We start from the raw sequence: 16,462 nt of genomic DNA on the forward strand, positions 1-16,462 counted from the left end.
TATCAAGATTACTTAATCTTATGTCAAGGTTAACTCACTTTTTTGTTAAGATTAGTCCTACAAATGTCAAGGTTAGGTATCATATATGTCATGATTAACCCCACATTTATCAAGGCTTTTAGATACATATGTCAAGGTTGGATTTTATATATATCATAATTGACTTATATATGTCAATGTTTGGTATCACATGTCTTGGTGGGCACCATATATGTTAAGGATAGGTACCACATGTGTCATGATTGCTCCCATATATCTCAAATTTGAGTATAATGTATGTCAATGTAAGGAATAAGTACTATCAAGGTTCCCTCAAAAAATTTTAAAATTATTTTTTAATATGAAAAATTATACCTGTTTCCATGTATAATCAATTTGATATTATTTAAGAATGATAATGACAATCAAATTATCATGATTTTATATATAATCAAAACATATTTAATATACATTTGATTATTAATTAAAGCACAAATCAAAGAACTTGTTTAAAGTTGTCCCCAATTTCTCTATATAGAAGAAACTCATATAATATACAACGAAATTAAAAACACACTATAAGACAATATACATAAACTTAAATTAAGTTGCTCATGTATATATCTACAACCAAGTCTCTTGCCTCCATCTTGAAGCATTACTTTATAGGAAAGCCTTAAATTTCCAACACCCAGACTTCGAATCTGTAGAAAAAAATATAGAGCATATTAACAAATTAAAAAGAAAAATGTATAATGAGAAGCAATCAAATATCAAGCTTTATGAAGAATTTTAATAGCAAGCTAGCCACTACACCTTTATTAGACAATAATAGATTATTTCTTAATAACACAAGTAAACAAACCAACTCTCAAATATTAAAATATTGATATAGCAAAAACATATGGAGACTAAAACTAGGAGCAAAACCTAAAACAAAAATCATTTTAACCTAATGAAGTTATTGTTTTGGTCCAACCTCAACCAAGATATTTAACAATTTAGATCATTATTATGATTTTTTAACCTAACACTTTCCCTGAAATGTCTAAGGTTTCCATCAAACTATACAAGTCAAAGATAGCCCTAAGTTATTCATAGTATATAAATTAGTATGAAAGCCTCAAAACAATGATTTAATATCATGATATATAGACATGCAATTTCACATTCAGTTCCCTACAGGGTTGGTTAATATTCGTAGCCTAGACTTCGCCGTAATATCAAATACAATGATATTTCATTTAAACTTGTTTTGAAAATGAATGCAATGATAAAATGACACTTGAAACCTATTTTAAACTTGAGTGCATGCCTACATTGAATGTTAAGACAAGTTAGAGTGGGGATCTCTAGCTTAATTTGACACCAAAGAAAAGACCGAAAATAAGAATCACTGAGTATATTGAAATCACATCTATAGACAACAATTAAAATAAATAAAATGATATTTCATTTACAGAATTGTTTGTTTGGTATATGTTTATCCTGACACTATGAAAACATATGGACATGTATTTTCCTATCCAACATATGCCATGTGCACAGTCATGTCAGCTCATATATATGTCTAGCTAATGAAGTCATCCGTGATTTGTGAAGACAAACATATAGGCAACAAGAACAGTTAAATTTTCCATCTGACCTTTGAACCACTAAATGTTGTATGATGCAACTGGGGGTAAGGGACACTAAAGATACTTTTAAGTTCTGCATCAGTACTATAGCAATAATATACCTTTTTCCCCCTCTCAAGCTGTTCATTTCAGCAAAGAGAGCCCTGACAAGATGCTTATGAGTTATGTCGCTATCCAAGTAAATGATTTCTAAACCTATCAAAGCTGAAGGTTATTCTTTGCCTGCATCAACATATTTCTATGATCAAATTTCTACAGCGGTCTTGAATAACTTTACATTTGTTCATAGTCAAGCGCACTTGATGATAAAGGGAAAAAGCATCACTGGAACAACCAGAAATTTCTCTATAACATAGGATCTGGTGGGTAGTTTAATAAATAAATATGGTGGCAGCAACTTTGTTATGCGAGTGAGCAAGTCGATATGCCAACATGAAAACATAGACTATATTCTACAAGCCTACAACATGCATGGGTTGGAAGTCAACCTAGACTTTTCGCTGCTGCTTGTGGATCAACATAATATGATTCTCAAAATCAAAACAAAGACAAAAGACTATATACAACAGCTGACCTAATGAATGATTAGTTTACAAAGTGTATTGTGACATCTATATGAATAAAAAATTCACTGCAACATAAGGACAAAGAAATATCACAAGTATCTTTATGATTTACCAAAATCAATGTAAGGGCTTTATGCATACTCCAATCAGAAACTTAGCAACATACTGCACAAGGATATGACTAAAATTTTCATGAGTCAGACCTTTCTGAAAGCAATCACAACCATGCCTTCCACCTCAGCTATTTTGGAGACAATTTTAGATAATTTTCAGAAGACACCAACCAAAATAACAAGGAGCTTAGTTGTGAAACCCTTCTATATATCATTTTTATTAATCGTTCTGGCATGCAGAAAAAAAAATGATAACAAGACATATCATTTTCCTTCACTTTCTTGGGAACCAATCAGAAATCAAGAACACACTGTACTTCATTCTTGTTTCATTAAAACCAAACAAACACTGAGAAAAAGAAAGAAAACACAGTGCATATTAAACCTAGATCACTTTCTTGGAAACCAAACAAAGCAGAAGAGGAAAGATAAAAACGTACGTTTGAAAACGAGAAACCAAAGTACCAAACAAAAATCAAGAACCTACTTTACTCCACTCCTGTTTCTTGTAAACTAAAGATAAACCAAGAAAAAAAAAAACCCAAACATAAACCAAGAAAAAGAAAGAAACTACTATCCAGAGTGTTACAACTTTTGTAGCCCTGTCATTATGAGATTTAATTTGTGCATAAAGTTTATGAGTAATGGAGGAAGATGAAAAAGTATAACCTATACAATTACATGAATGCATTCAAGTTAATAACCTACCATGATCCATTAATTTTTACATAATTCTCATGTAATCTTTGATAGGAGGACTAAGAGTTATAAATCGATCCCTTCTAGAAGGTTAAGGTCTCAAATCACACTCTCATTTTTATGTTTTATTTTATTTTATTTATAACAATATACACCGAGTACAAATGTGACTCATCCACTATATAAGAGTAGTAAGTTGAAGATCTTGAGCAAAAACAATTTACAAGGTAACTAAGACTCACTTTAAAAGTTTTATTGATATCATGGATCAAGGTAAGAATATAATCATTATTTTATCATTTCTTTAATGTTTATATCTATTATGTTTTATGCATCCAAATTGATTTTCCAAAATAATTATTCCACATAAAGTTTTGTTAACATATTATACTCAACCCAATTTAGTAAAAAAAAATGTGTCAAGTTCGAGTCATGTTGACGAATCGTATCAAATTTTGTCACCCCTAACTAAGAATTCCATATTTATAGTAATTGTTAGTAAAGTATAGGGGTTGGGTTTGAACTTCAATTGCCTAGTCCTGGCCTCATATACTTAATGGGCCTGGAAATCTAGCCCAACTACACTGTTGGCGGGAGTACAAGGTGAAAAGTTGGGCCATGTTTGATGAAAATAACTCCAAATAAAAAATGAAATTAACTTCCATAAATGGATTAAAAATGATTCAAATATTTTTCATTTATTAATGAGAAAGTGAAATTTTTATTTTCAAAAATATAAAAATGAAAATGTTAAAAAAAAAAAAATGGTAGTTGACACATTTTCAAGTGAATTGAAAATTACATTTTAAAGATGAATAATTTTTAAAAATAATATTAAATGCTATTCTTTATACTTAGAAAAAAATATATACGCATTTTAACACATAAAAGTGATTAAGAAATTACTTTTATTTTTAATATTAAAAAATTATTTCCATTTTACATGTCCTTTGAAGTAGAGTTGCAGCTTTGACTATTCAATCCAACTCAACCTAATCTCTTACAAGCAATTTAATTTGTAATTTTGGTTGAGTTTAGGGGAAAAAAAAAGTGCCAACTTGAGTTAAAATTAGATGGATGACACAACTTAAATCTAACCTCAACCCTATTATATACTAGTATAAAATTTAAATAATTTATATTTAAATATATATATCATTTAATAATATTATATTAACTTTTACCCATAACTATAGATTTGCTTATAAATGTCATATAATCTTATATGATAGTCTTTTCTTTTGTTTTATTTTTTATTTTAGATTTTTTTATATTCATTTTGGTGATGACTTGCATATGATTATAATTATTGAATTGATGCAACAATGAATGTTGTAAGTTTATAAACTCACATATTAATTTATAAATATTCTAGTTTTACTTAAATAATATTATTAATATTTTATTTATTAAATATTAAGTTATTTAGTGAAATATTTGGTTATTGAAAAGTACTATGAAAATTTTTAAAAAAATATTAAAAATAATAATAATAATTTTCTCATATTTGGATATTTTATAAAAAAATATAAAAAAAAATCAAATATAATTAAAATTAGTTTGAAAGTATGCATTTTTAAATTATTTAATCTTTATATCAAAAAATTAAAATAAGTTAAATGAGTTTAAAATAATATACAAAAATAATTTATTAATTTTAATTTTTTTTTATTTTTCACTTTCTTTCCCTTTTCTTCCCTTTGCATTTTCCTTTAAATTTTCTTAAAATCAAATATAACCTTAATAAAATTTACAATAGTTAATCTATAAAAAAAAAAAAAAAAATGTTGAGTTAAACTTGAGTTATATAATCTGATTCGAACCTCGGATTGGATCGGCTTGGATTAACCATCAACCTGATCCGACGTGACATGAGTTTCACTTGCACCTGCTCAAATGCATTGCACCCATGTTGAGGTTTTACTTATACAGATAGGACCCAACTGCTAGGGTTTATTCAATAAATGTCTATATGGTCATATGAAGCTAGGACCCAACTGCTAGGGTTTAAGCTCCTCAGCCTTCTCTTCTAGACCCCAAACTAATTTGTCTCTTCGCCCACCACTGCAAACCGGGCTTCCATGGCTCCTCAGCATCTCGCTCTGTTCCCTATACCACAATACTATCAAGTAAGATCTGTCTGCTCTCTTCTTCACTCCTCATTTCTTCAAATACGCCTCCTCATTTAACTCCTACTCCCTATATTTTCTTCCATGTGCTTCAATTCCCATGTGGGTTTCTTCAACAAGGTGGGTTTCTTGTAGAAAATTTATCACCCACGTTCAATTAACCCGATTTAATTCTGTTTGGGGTCTTGCCCATTTGAGCCCTGCCGCGCAATACCCAATTGCTGAAGAACAAGCTGTTTATACCTATAGCAAGGACTCTGTTGGTGATCGTTTTATTGATTTAAATACAAGTAGAGTTGTTGAAATCTTTTATAATTTGAAAAACGAGCCTAATCTCGCATGGTCGTTTTTTACCCAATTGAAAGAAAGCGGTTTTCAGCACAATGTTGATACGTATGCGGCTTTAATCAGAGTACTGTGTCGTTGGCGCTTGGAAAGGAAGTTGCAGTCTTTGTTATCGGAGATTGTTGGGTCAAAAGAGAGTGTATTGGGTTTTGATATTACAGCTTTGTTTGATGTTCTGAGGGAGGGAGGGGGGGAAGTTGAGGGTGAGCATTCGAGTGTGTTGATTCTGGTGCTTGATATGTTGGTTAAGGCTTATGTTAGGGTTGGTATGTTTGATGAGGCCATTGATGCTCTGTTTCAAACAAAAAGACGAGGGTTTGTTCCTCATATAATGTCTTGCAATTTTTTGATGAATCGTTTGATTGAACATGGGAAGATTGATATGGCAGTGGCGATTTATCGGCATTTGAAGAGGTTGGGTTTGAACCCAAATGATTATACTTATGGCATTTTCATAAAGGCACTTTGTAGGAAGGGTAATTTTGAAGAAGCTGTTGATGTGTTTAGGGAGATGGAAGAAGCTGGAGTGAACCCTAATGCTGTCACATGCAGTACATATATTGAAGGGCTTTGTTCCCATAAGAGGTCGGATTTGGGTTATGAAGCCCTCCGAGCATTAAGAGCAGCAAATTGGCCAATTGATACCTTTGCTTATACAGCAGTTATTCGTGGGTTTTGTAGTGAGATGAAATTAAAAGAAGCAGAGGACGTCTTCATTGATATGGTAAATGAAGGGATAGCCCCTGATGGGTATATCTATGGTGCCTTAATTCATGCTTATTGCAAGGCTGGGAATTTGCTACAAGCTGTGGCTCTGCACAATGATATGGTGTCAAATGGAATTAAAACAAATTGTGTCATAGTTAGCTCAATTCTTCAATGCCTGTGTGAAATGGGCATGGCTTCTGAAGTGGTGGATCAATTTAAGGAGTTCAGGGACTCAGGGATTTTCCTTGATGAGGTTTTGTACAATATTGTGGTGGATGCTCTTTGTAAACTGGGGAAAGTGGAAGAAGCTGTGGAATTGCTGAATGAAATGAAGGGTAGGCGCATGTCTCTGGATGTCGTGCATTATACAACTTTGATTGCTGGGTATTGTCTCCAAGGTAAACTTGTTGATGCTAAGAATATGTTTGAAGAAATGAAGGAAAGGGGCATTGAACCTGATATTGTTACCTATAACATACTAGTTGGTGGGTTTTCTAGAAATGGTCTCAAAAAAGAGGCACTTGAGCTTCTCGATTGCATTGGGACACAAGGCCTGAAACCCAATTCTGCCACACACAACAGGATCATTGAAGGTTTATGTATGGCAGGGAAAGTGAAGGAAGCTGAAGCATTTTTAAATACCTTGGAGGATAAGTGTTTGGAAAATTATAGTGCCATGGTTGATGGGTACTGCAAAGCAAACTTTACAAGAAAGGCATATGAACTATTTTCTAGGCTTTCTAAGCAGGGAATTTTAGTTAAGAAAAAATCATGCTTCAAACTACTAAGTAGCCTCTGTATGGAAGGGGAGTATGACAAAGCTCTTATATTGTTAGAGAGAATGTTGGCTTTGGATGTGGAGCCTAACCAAATTATGTATGGTAAACTCATAGGTGCCTTTTGTCGGGATGGAGATATGAAAAGGGCTCAATTGGTGTTTGATATGTTGGTTGAGAGAGGAATAACTCCTGATGTCATCACCTACACAATGATGATAAATGGTTATTGCAGGGTGAACTGCTTGCGAGAAGCCCGTGATATTTTCAATGATATGAAGGAGAGAGGAATTAAACCTGATGTTATCACTTACACAGTTGTGCTTGATGGTCATTCGAAGGTAAATTTGAAAATGGCTCGTTCCCTTCAATTTTCAAAGGGGAGCGAAGAAGAAAAAATGGATGCTTCACCTTTTTGGAGTGAAATGAAGGAAATGGGAATAAAACCTGATGTTGTTTGTTACACTGTTTTGATCGATAGTCATTGCAAGACAAACAACCTTCAGGATGCTATTAACCTGTATGATGAAATGATTGCTAGAGGACTACAACCTGATATTGTGACATACACAGCTCTTCTGTCCAGCTGTTGCAGTAGGGGTGATATGGATAGGGCTATAACCCTTGTTAATGAGATGTCATTTAAAGGGATAGAACCAGATAGCCGAGCCATGTCAGTGCTGCACCGTGGTATTTTAAAGGCCCGGAAAGTGCAATTTCGGTAGTAGACACTTTGATAATCAGTGGCTAGAAGAACCAAAATTATTTATATTAGCCCAACCACGTGGTGTAAGGTAGGTCGCAATGAATTGTGCTACTGATTTCTATTCTAATTTGGAAATACTCTGAAAACACCTTTTACAGTGTTTATATACAAGAGTGAATTCTTGACGTTGGCACAGGCTTGAAGAAATGGGAGCTTTGTGGCGGGATGCTTGGAAGCCATTTATTTTCAGGTATGTGAAAGGTAGATTGTGTTGGAGCTGGATGGTGTACATTAGGTATCCTTGCCTTATACTTTATTTGATTATGTATTGCTAAATGTTATGGAGGCTCCTGTCCCATACTTATTTTGCTTTCCCCTCTAATATATTCTTTATCAATATTGTTTAAAAAAAAAAAAAGGAGAGTTGTGTTTTAATGGCTTTTTAGTTATGGACCCATCTACTGTAACATCCAACTTTATTTTGTCTATTATCGTAAAGCACGGTGATCACAAAATCTAATAATTGACATTTGTGTTTTACATTCGTCTATTATAGATAATATAAGTTGGGTGATTTCTCTCGTTCCAATTTGAAATCCAATTTGAACTTTATGAAAATTCCACTCATTCCACCTTTTCTATCATTATCTATTTATGCAGCCAATTACCCTTTCTCACATAAGTAGGTGGTAAAAGTGACATGAGTTACATCTTCCTGCACTTTAGTTGAGAAGACCTCTTAGTCTCAAATGGCTGTATACATTTGAATCTGAAACAAACATAGTTGGAGCAGGGGAGTTGTCCTTGTGAGGTTTGATCATGTGGGAAGTGTCTAAACAACTTGTAATACATTAGCATAGAAACTCGAATTTTAAGTTAGGCTTATTGTTTTGTACTGCAGGTTTGCCTCAATAAACTTGTAATTCTGTCACGATTAGGCTTACAAGGTTCTGAGTTTGAGAAGCACTTAATCAATGTTATGAAGCAGGCAAGTCACCTAATATAGGAGGCTATTGCAATTAAGGTTTGATTAACTTTGATTGGTAATTGTGAAATGATCCTGCAGCATTACATAATCATATCATAGAAAAAGCATTGAAATTGAATATCATGAGATAAAAATAATTAAAAGCATTGTAATCTATTTATGACATCATATAGCCAAAAAAAAGGCATACTTTGAAATATGCTCTAGGTTACAGATTTGTTTGAATTGTACTAATCATTTTATTTTTGGACTGAATGTTTTTATCCTTTTCTTAAAATCATTAATGGGTAATTGAGTGAGATGTCTTCACCCTTTAGTAAGGAGGTTGGTTTTGATAATGTATCAAGATTATGATGTTGTGCTGTATTATTTGTATGCTGTGCAGTTTTATAACAACCAATTCTCTTCTGTGTAGATGTTGTTTGTGTTGGGTCCAGTGGACTCTTAAGACTTTAAAAAGCATCTACACGTTAAGAGAAGTCCACTTAGGTATATTGTGGTAGTGTTAGGAACTTCTTTCTTTAACCAATGTTCAGACCATAAAAAATCATTCATTTTTTGTATGGGATGTTAGTAAGGATGAACATAATGAACTTTAAAGGAGTAGGGAAGGCTACTCTGGGAATTCGGATTATGGTGGGGTCATAGGAGATGGCAATGGCGCTGTTATATAAAATTATTTTGTTCTTTCCTCATAGAAGGGGTTCACTAGCTAAGAGTTAAGATGTTCTTGATATATCAACCAACCTGACTTTTGGCCTCTGAAACTTTCAGGTTAACTCCCTTGTGAGCTTTATACAACAATCCTCAAGGGCTTTACAGAGTGACAAAGCAAAGAAAAAAGGTGCTATTTCTGTATTACATTTATGTGCAATTTTATTTCAGTCTATGGAGTCAGAAGCTGATATCTGTTCTTTTGGGCCAATAGCTTAGCATGCGGTTAGTCATGGGGATGTGAACAATATCTGTCATGAACTTCAATAAAGGAGTTGATTTAAGTAAGACAGATGAGTTGGTTGGTTTGAACCAAACATTCAAAATGACTCTAGATGTACCTAGGATGAAGAAAGATAATGATGTTGTGTTAAATACAACAAAAGAAGTGGAAAATGAACCTAATTCAAAAGTTGAATCCATAATGTCCATTGCTAAAATTTCTTAGTTTTCTAAGAAGCTAAAGAGAGACATAGGGTTTGTTTGGAACAGTCAAGAAAACTGTTTTTCATATTTGAGTTTTCAAACATAATTTTGTTCTTAAAAGCAATTGAGAACCGTTTTTTAAAATTGTTCTCAAGAACTGTTTTTTGAGAATTGTTTTGACCCCCTAAATTTCTAAAGGAACAAAGAGTAACTAACTAGGAAAATAAGACCTTGTTTGGGAATGATCTTGGTTGACACACTTTTAATTGAGTGTTTTTGTGAGTAGTGTTTCCATTAGGAACTCTTTTAAAGAAAATCACCAGGTGTTTGAATATTAACAATAATACTGCTTTGGTAGTAGTGTTTTCTATGATGTGTTATATAAAAATAAATAAATAAATAAATGATTTTTGGAAAAATCACCTATCAAGTGATAGTACAAGAATCATTTTTAAGTGATTCTTTAATTATTAAACGTAATTTTCAAAGTTTTATCAAACACCTAGTTTCTATAGGGAAGCGCTATCAAGCATTAGGAAGCTTTTCTAACCCTCTCAAAGTCACTTACAATCATGCTCTAAATAAGAAAAGAAATTTTTTTTTCAAAAGACAAAAAGCATAGGGAAGATCCAACTAAAACTAAGTGCTTTAGCCATGGTAGGATAGCTCATTTTGCCTATGATGATGAATCCACCAATTACATAGCATGTATTATGATATTTTGATTGATTTTTTTTTTCTCATAAGTAAATGAAATAAATATGTTAAAAGCACAATCTAACAATATGTAACATCCAATGTAAATAGTTAGAGCCTATTTGGTATAACTTTTAAGAGCCCATTTGGTAGTAATTTTAGGAAGTGTTTATAATATTTCTAACACCTGAAAATTTTTATCATTCAAGTATTAAAAATGTTAAAAGCGTTTCCTAAAATCACTATCAAACATATTTTTAGAGTTCTTTTGGCAGTGATTCTAGAAAGTGTTTCTACCATGTCTAATACTTGAAAATTTTTATTTTTCAAGTATTAGAAATATTAAAAATACTTCCTACAATTATTGTCAAACACACTCTAAGTTTTAACTTCATTAACATAGGAGTATAAATAAGAGTAATTGTGTGAATGAATATGTGTTTAAGGATAGTATTTTTAAAATATTTTTAATTAAAATCAGTATAATTTTCACATTTTAAAAATATTTTCTAACTAATTGCTTTCCTTATTGCATTTGTGGTCTTGTTTGGCTTGACTTTTAAGAGATCGATTATTTATTTATTATTTTTTAAGTTTAAAGTTTTTTGTTATAGATAAGTTCAATAAAAGCTTCTATTTAATAAAACTTTTATAATACTAGTATTACTCTTTAAAAATTACAACTTCGGCTTCGGCCTTAGCTTCCAAATAAATTAGGTATTTATTATGAATTTGTGTATCTTAGTTTATTTAGGATGACATAAATACACTTTATACCTTGATATGAGTTTCTTGCAAGGCATCGTCACCTGATCATGATTGTTGATGTTGTGGCTGTTAAAGGCGTATACAAGTAAATGTTACTTTTGTAACCTATATAAATAATTTTATAAATCAATCTTATCTTGATTTTTATTTATTAAAAAATAAAAATTAATTAATATGATATGCAGGTGCTTTGAGGAACTTAGAATGGACATGAAGATGGAGAAACACAGGCATTGGTTGAGATGTGTGAAGGGTGTTGTTGGGGATTCAATCCAGAGATGGAGAAAATAGAGTTATCGATGAGAAACAGAATGATTTTGAGATTTTTCCATTCTCATTCCCTATTCCAATGTTCAAAACACGGACGCAGCTCATTGATAAGGAAATCATACGTCATTCAATTATTTTACTCAATGTAACCTCTTGTGTTCTAATGAAGATCAGACCTCTTCATCATCCTGCACCAAAGGCCATTCTTGGTATGGATTGTTGCTCCTGTGACCAACTCCACAGATTCTGGACCTCCTTTCAGCTCAACATCAAATTTCTGCAGCAACATGGTCAATGCAATGGTCGACTCCATGAGTGCAAATTGGTCTCCCACACATTTTCTCGGCCCTCCACCAAAGGGTAAGAAGGCGAAGTCTGCAACAATCTGGTATTTGCATCCACAAACTCGGTTACTGATTATAGCAATGTGATGAACATGAGGGTTAAGTGGAAAAAAGAGTGGTTAGTAGTAACCTCATTGGGGTACAACGCTCCAGGGCTCCGTGATGGATCAAAGCCGGACCATCCTTCAATGTCGCTGTTCCTTGGTACTAGGAACCTCTCTGGTTCAAATTCATGGGGGCGATCCCAGAAGTATGGGGACCGATGGAGGTTATATACCTGAAAAGGATGCGGGTTTATGGAGAAAATGTGTACATGGTGGAAAGCAGAAAAGCAAGAGCACAAACAAAAGTGATGGAAGTTGTTCTACTCACTGAAAGAAAGATATCAGTCCCAGCAGGAATTGAGTGGCCGTCCTTTTTACCCTTGTATCCACCTACACAAGCAAACATTTCTAGGCTTAACCCGAGTATTAAAACAAGGAAACCCATCTCATGCCTACAATAAGAAAAAGAAAGCAGAACTTGTCCGTTCATTATCATTGTTTTTTTCTTTTGTTCATTCATTATCATTTTTTTTTTTTTTCCTTTTTTTGATAATGAAGAATCAACACTACGTTTATCTTAACTGTCAGAGAAGTAAACCCAAGTGATATGGACCCATCGCTTTACCCTACACCACTTAAATACTGAGGAGACTCGAACTCAGAACCGCTGGATCATTGCCAGAAGGTGCAGTCATTTTTTTTTTTTTTCTTCCCTTGCCAAAACTGAGGAGCTCAATTTTCTGAATTACTGCAAGGTGTTATTACAAGGACTGGAAGAACATCTAATGAATGTAACAGAATAATTCAATAGCTGACAACCATTTATCAACTCAATACTGCAAGGTCATTTCTAAGTAAATAACAAAAATGATCGATAAAATATTAATTCAAGAATTAAAATGTGGTTTTTGGAGAATAGCAAATGAGGAGATTTACCTGGTAATGCATCTGACTTGAGGGAACGTCTGATCAGTAATGGGGGCTGAGGATACAAACGGAGAGACTCTGCAACAATGAGTCTTATGTACCTAAATGCATGAAACATAACAGATCTTTATAGTCTGAGCCAGGAAACTTGCCTATACAACTGAAATGTCCCAATAGTAGATTCCCCTATAAGTTAGGAGTAGGAAAAAAGAAAGTTGAGTCTATGGTACAAGTTCTTCAATCCAGTTTACAGCTTTAGATTTTCCAGGAATCTCGCCCACAAAAGCCAGAAAAGGAAAAGACATTTGAGGTTAGTTGTAATATGTACTCTTTTTTTTATAAGAAAAAAAGAGGATATGTATTAGAAGGTGCCAAACAAAAAAATAACGGGACTTAAGTTCATAGGGAGTATACATGAAGCATCAAAGGGCAAAACCAAGAAACAGAAAGCAACACACGCAAAACAATATCCTATTCATTTCCTGAGTTACCAATGAAATCTAACAGTCATAATGTCACCCTTCTGAACTTCCCTCAACCAAGAGAAGCGAGAAACAAGTATGAGCTTTTTCAAGAGCTAACTCAGATTGCTCCAAACCTTAAGAACTCAAAAGGCTATATTGATTCCCAAAATGTACTAAGGAAAGAAGAAAATGGTAGGAAAAATAATTTTCTCATATTTGGTTTCATTACATAAATTTTGAAAAAAAAAATCAAATATAATTAAAATTAGCTAGAAATTTATAATTTTTTAAGTTATTTAATCTTTGAAAAAAAGTGAAATACATTTAAAGCAATATATAAAAATAATTTATTGATTTTAAATCTATTTTTTAATCTTCCTTCACTTCTCCTTTCTATGTACTTTTCCTCTCCATTTTCTTTTTCTTACATTTTCCCTCAACTTTTCCAAAAACCAAACAAAGCGAAAATGTTTGAAGGGTTCATTCTCCATATTGTCTTCCTCTCCTGACCAATAAAACTACCCATGCCAACCAACTGGTGTGTTCCTGATGCTATGAGCAAGACCCAAGAAACTGGGGAGGGGCCATAAATATATTCTTTTCTGATAAGTGATGTATATCTTTACTCAATTGCATATTTATCAATAGGTTGCATTCCAATACACAATTTTTATTAATTACTGTCTCAACCAATGGAATCCATGTTTTGTGCACATAATATTGTAGGATTGTTTTTTTTTTTTTTTTTTTTTTTTTTTTTGATAAGTGCGTATCGTAGTTACTGTTTCACATATCTACAAACATATCAATCTATTAAATTATATTCAGAACTAAACTTGTTAGGGCCTATTTTACATTTTATGAATCATTTAGAGTAAATCTTTCAGTTTCAACATCAAGTATTGTGTTTTTTCTTTAGATGCAATTTCTTTGTTTTTGTTCCCTTTTAGTTTTCTGAAAGTTTTTTTTTTCAATGTTTTTGTTGTAGTTTAGGTCCCAAAAGCACAAATTTTAACCAATATTTTGATGACCGAAGAAGATTCCTAAGATTCTTGTTACAAATGTCACATTAAGATTAATTCCATATATTTGATTCGTAACTAAAAAAAAAAAAAAATACTGCAAATTTGGAACATATTTTGTACTTTAATAGAAACTGATTTTAACCAATACTTCCAACATTGACCTGAATTTGTATAAATCCTTCTACAGAAGGGAAGATTTGAAACCGAATTGAATGTAACTCATCAAGACACCTCCTGTATGCAGAGATGAGTTGTGAAATTCAGAGCTCTTACCTAAATGTTTAGACAGGTAAAAACACAAGCCTACTGAAACATAATTACCTTCTGTAATAAGTAGAACAAGCACTCAAAAAGAAACTGATTCGATGACTTACTCCAATTTTTTTAGTGATTCAAAGGATATTCTGCCCTGACCAAGAACTGAATCAATCTCAGCTTGAGCTTTTTTCATCTTGGAGGGATTCTGCACTACAGAAATTCAATACACATTAATATGGCTGTACAATTTTTGGGAAAAACAAATTAATTCATGCAAAGTGGCAGTAAATTGTGCTGCAACTTGGGTGGGTTGGAAGGCTAATTTGTGCCAAACCCGCCTATCCACATGTGAACCCACACCAAGCCCATGAGCAATGGGCGACTCGGGTTCCTATGGGTCCTCACAGATTGTCACAAGTTATCAAACAAAAGGCTTATAATAGAGTTACCCAATAAATAAAATACTTATTTCAAAGCTATAGAAGATAAATCATACGATAAAATACGATTTTAAAAGCTAAATAGGTCTCAAGCTATCAAATATATTATCAGTCACTAATTTAATATAAATGGCAACTCTTAAACTCAAGTTTCAACATTTAAAAATATTTTACTAACTAAATAATAATAATAAACTTATTAGTATAATACAATTATAAAAGGCAAAGGCTGGAGTTCTCTCATTATCCTTTTTATATTTTCATGTTTTAAATAAAATGATATATAATTAAAAAATAATAATAATAATAATTCATAATATATGGGTTTGGGTTTCGATGAATTGGCCACACCTTCAATTTGCAGCAAGCCTAATATTTTCTGGTTGGTATTTTCAAACCTAAATCCGACTCCAACCCCAACCCATTCACACATTGCTCACACAAACCTGAACCTTGGGTTGACTTGGGATGGCCAGGTTGGACCCACCCAAGTTGCAGCCTTGTAGTAAAAGGACATAATTTTAGTTTTAACAAGACTACACAAGAAAGTTGATCATCCAGAAACATACTTGTGCGAGTAGGAAAACAGCCCAAGTGAGAACAGCAGCAGTTGTTTCATGGCCAGCGATAAGCATTGTCATCAGGTCATCTCTTAGCTGCAGAACCAAAAGTAAATGCCACATTGGACTGTAGAACATCCCTAATAATTATCAAGTGCTTGTAGGAGAATAATTTGCTCAAGACAAGTCCCACCAAATGGTACACACAAACAAATGTTCCAATTCAAAATCCTAAAGTTAAACAGGTCAAGCCAAAGTATACATGCATATAGCCCTTAGTAATAGAGGAAAAAAGGGAGAAAGAAAAGAAAGCTGCTACTTGGTAATGTTGAACAATATTCAATTATGGTAAATCTCAAGCTAAATTTTCTAACAAGAAATCCTTTATATCCAAAGTAGGGCTATGGATATTCACCTGACGGTCGTCCACATCAGCTCCTCGCATATCAACTAAAAACCGCAAAAGACTTGCATCCTGCAAGCTTCTATAGTTTAATGCCAAAACTAACAAGATTGGGATACAAATATTTATAAAGCTTCTAAATTATAACCCATATTTTGCAAGTCAATGAAATTTAAGCAATATAAAGGAGAAATATCCACCTTAAGATTTTGGTAGTCCCTTTGCTGCAGTTTCTCAACATCTGTTTCCTGTCACCGAATGTCAACAAAATCAAATTCCAGACACTGGAGATGATATTTTGTTTAAGAACATGCAGCAGACAATTAAGTCAAGCACATGTTGATAAGAGACAACTAAAACATGAGAGAATGACTGTACTATTCACTGGTGAGCTTTTTAATTTGTTAAGATGAAAGAGTAATAGACAGTTTGCATGACTTGTTACTTGTCCAAAAAGCTGTCCATTTTCTTATCAGG

At 32.8% G+C, this 16,462-nt stretch overlaps 2 protein-coding genes and 1 long non-coding RNA gene across 6 annotated transcripts in view; 1 reads left to right on the forward strand and 2 right to left on the reverse strand.

The window, feature by feature from the left end:
* Positions 1-427: 427 nt before the first annotated feature.
* On the reverse strand, positions 428-2,834 carry LOC109122385 (uncharacterized). Its single transcript, XR_002029837.2, has 2 exons — positions 1,718-2,834; positions 428-683 (listed from the first exon to the last, which is right to left on the reverse strand). It is a non-coding gene; the product is annotated as an uncharacterized LOC109122385 (long non-coding RNA).
* Positions 2,835-4,881: 2,047 nt separating this feature from the next.
* Positions 4,882-12,489, forward strand: LOC100243250 (pentatricopeptide repeat-containing protein At2g26790, mitochondrial). 4 transcript variants are annotated; one of them, XM_002268028.4, is made up of 4 exons: positions 4,882-7,746; positions 7,817-7,908; positions 9,421-9,490; positions 11,436-12,489. In XM_002268028.4, exon 1 carries the CDS (start codon positions 5,224-5,226, stop codon positions 7,675-7,677), a length of 2,454 nt encoding a protein of 817 aa, XP_002268064.1. In that variant the 5' UTR covers positions 4,882-5,223; the 3' UTR covers positions 7,678-7,746; positions 7,817-7,908; positions 9,421-9,490; positions 11,436-12,489. The 4 variants fall into 4 exon arrangements, with proteins under 4 accessions (XP_002268064.1, XP_010648206.1, XP_019074680.1 ...); XM_010649904.3 differs by having other exon boundaries at positions 7,855-7,908; XM_019219135.2 differs by lacking the exons at positions 9,421-9,490; positions 11,436-12,489 and adding an exon at positions 8,560-9,413.
* The window catches only part of LOC100248381 (cytochrome P450-like), a 28,451-nt gene continuing 23,532 nt past the window's right edge, over positions 11,544-16,462 (reverse strand). Inside the window, exons 7-14 of the mRNA XM_002266847.4 lie at positions 16,186-16,233; positions 15,998-16,057; positions 15,592-15,678; positions 14,699-14,787; positions 12,845-12,936; positions 12,237-12,298; positions 11,995-12,141; positions 11,544-11,905 (exon numbers count right to left, since the gene is read on the reverse strand). Coding sequence (XP_002266883.1) covers positions 11,681-11,905; positions 11,995-12,141; positions 12,237-12,298; positions 12,845-12,936; positions 14,699-14,787; positions 15,592-15,678; positions 15,998-16,057; positions 16,186-16,233 — 810 coding nt within the window. The 3' untranslated portion in view covers positions 11,544-11,680. The remainder of the gene's footprint in view (positions 11,906-11,994; positions 12,142-12,236; positions 12,299-12,844; positions 12,937-14,698; positions 14,788-15,591; positions 15,679-15,997; positions 16,058-16,185; positions 16,234-16,462) is intronic.

This window comes from Vitis vinifera, chromosome 3 (genome assembly GCF_030704535.1).
Source record: "Vitis vinifera cultivar Pinot Noir 40024 chromosome 3, ASM3070453v1".
Taxonomy (NCBI): Eukaryota; Viridiplantae; Streptophyta; class Magnoliopsida; order Vitales; family Vitaceae; genus Vitis; species Vitis vinifera.

Excerpts from the sequence above, each read along its gene's own strand:
- LOC100243250 (XM_002268028.4), top strand. The coding sequence starts at position 5,224 with ATGTGGGTTTCTTCAACAAGGTGGGTTTCTTGTAGAAAATTTATCACC.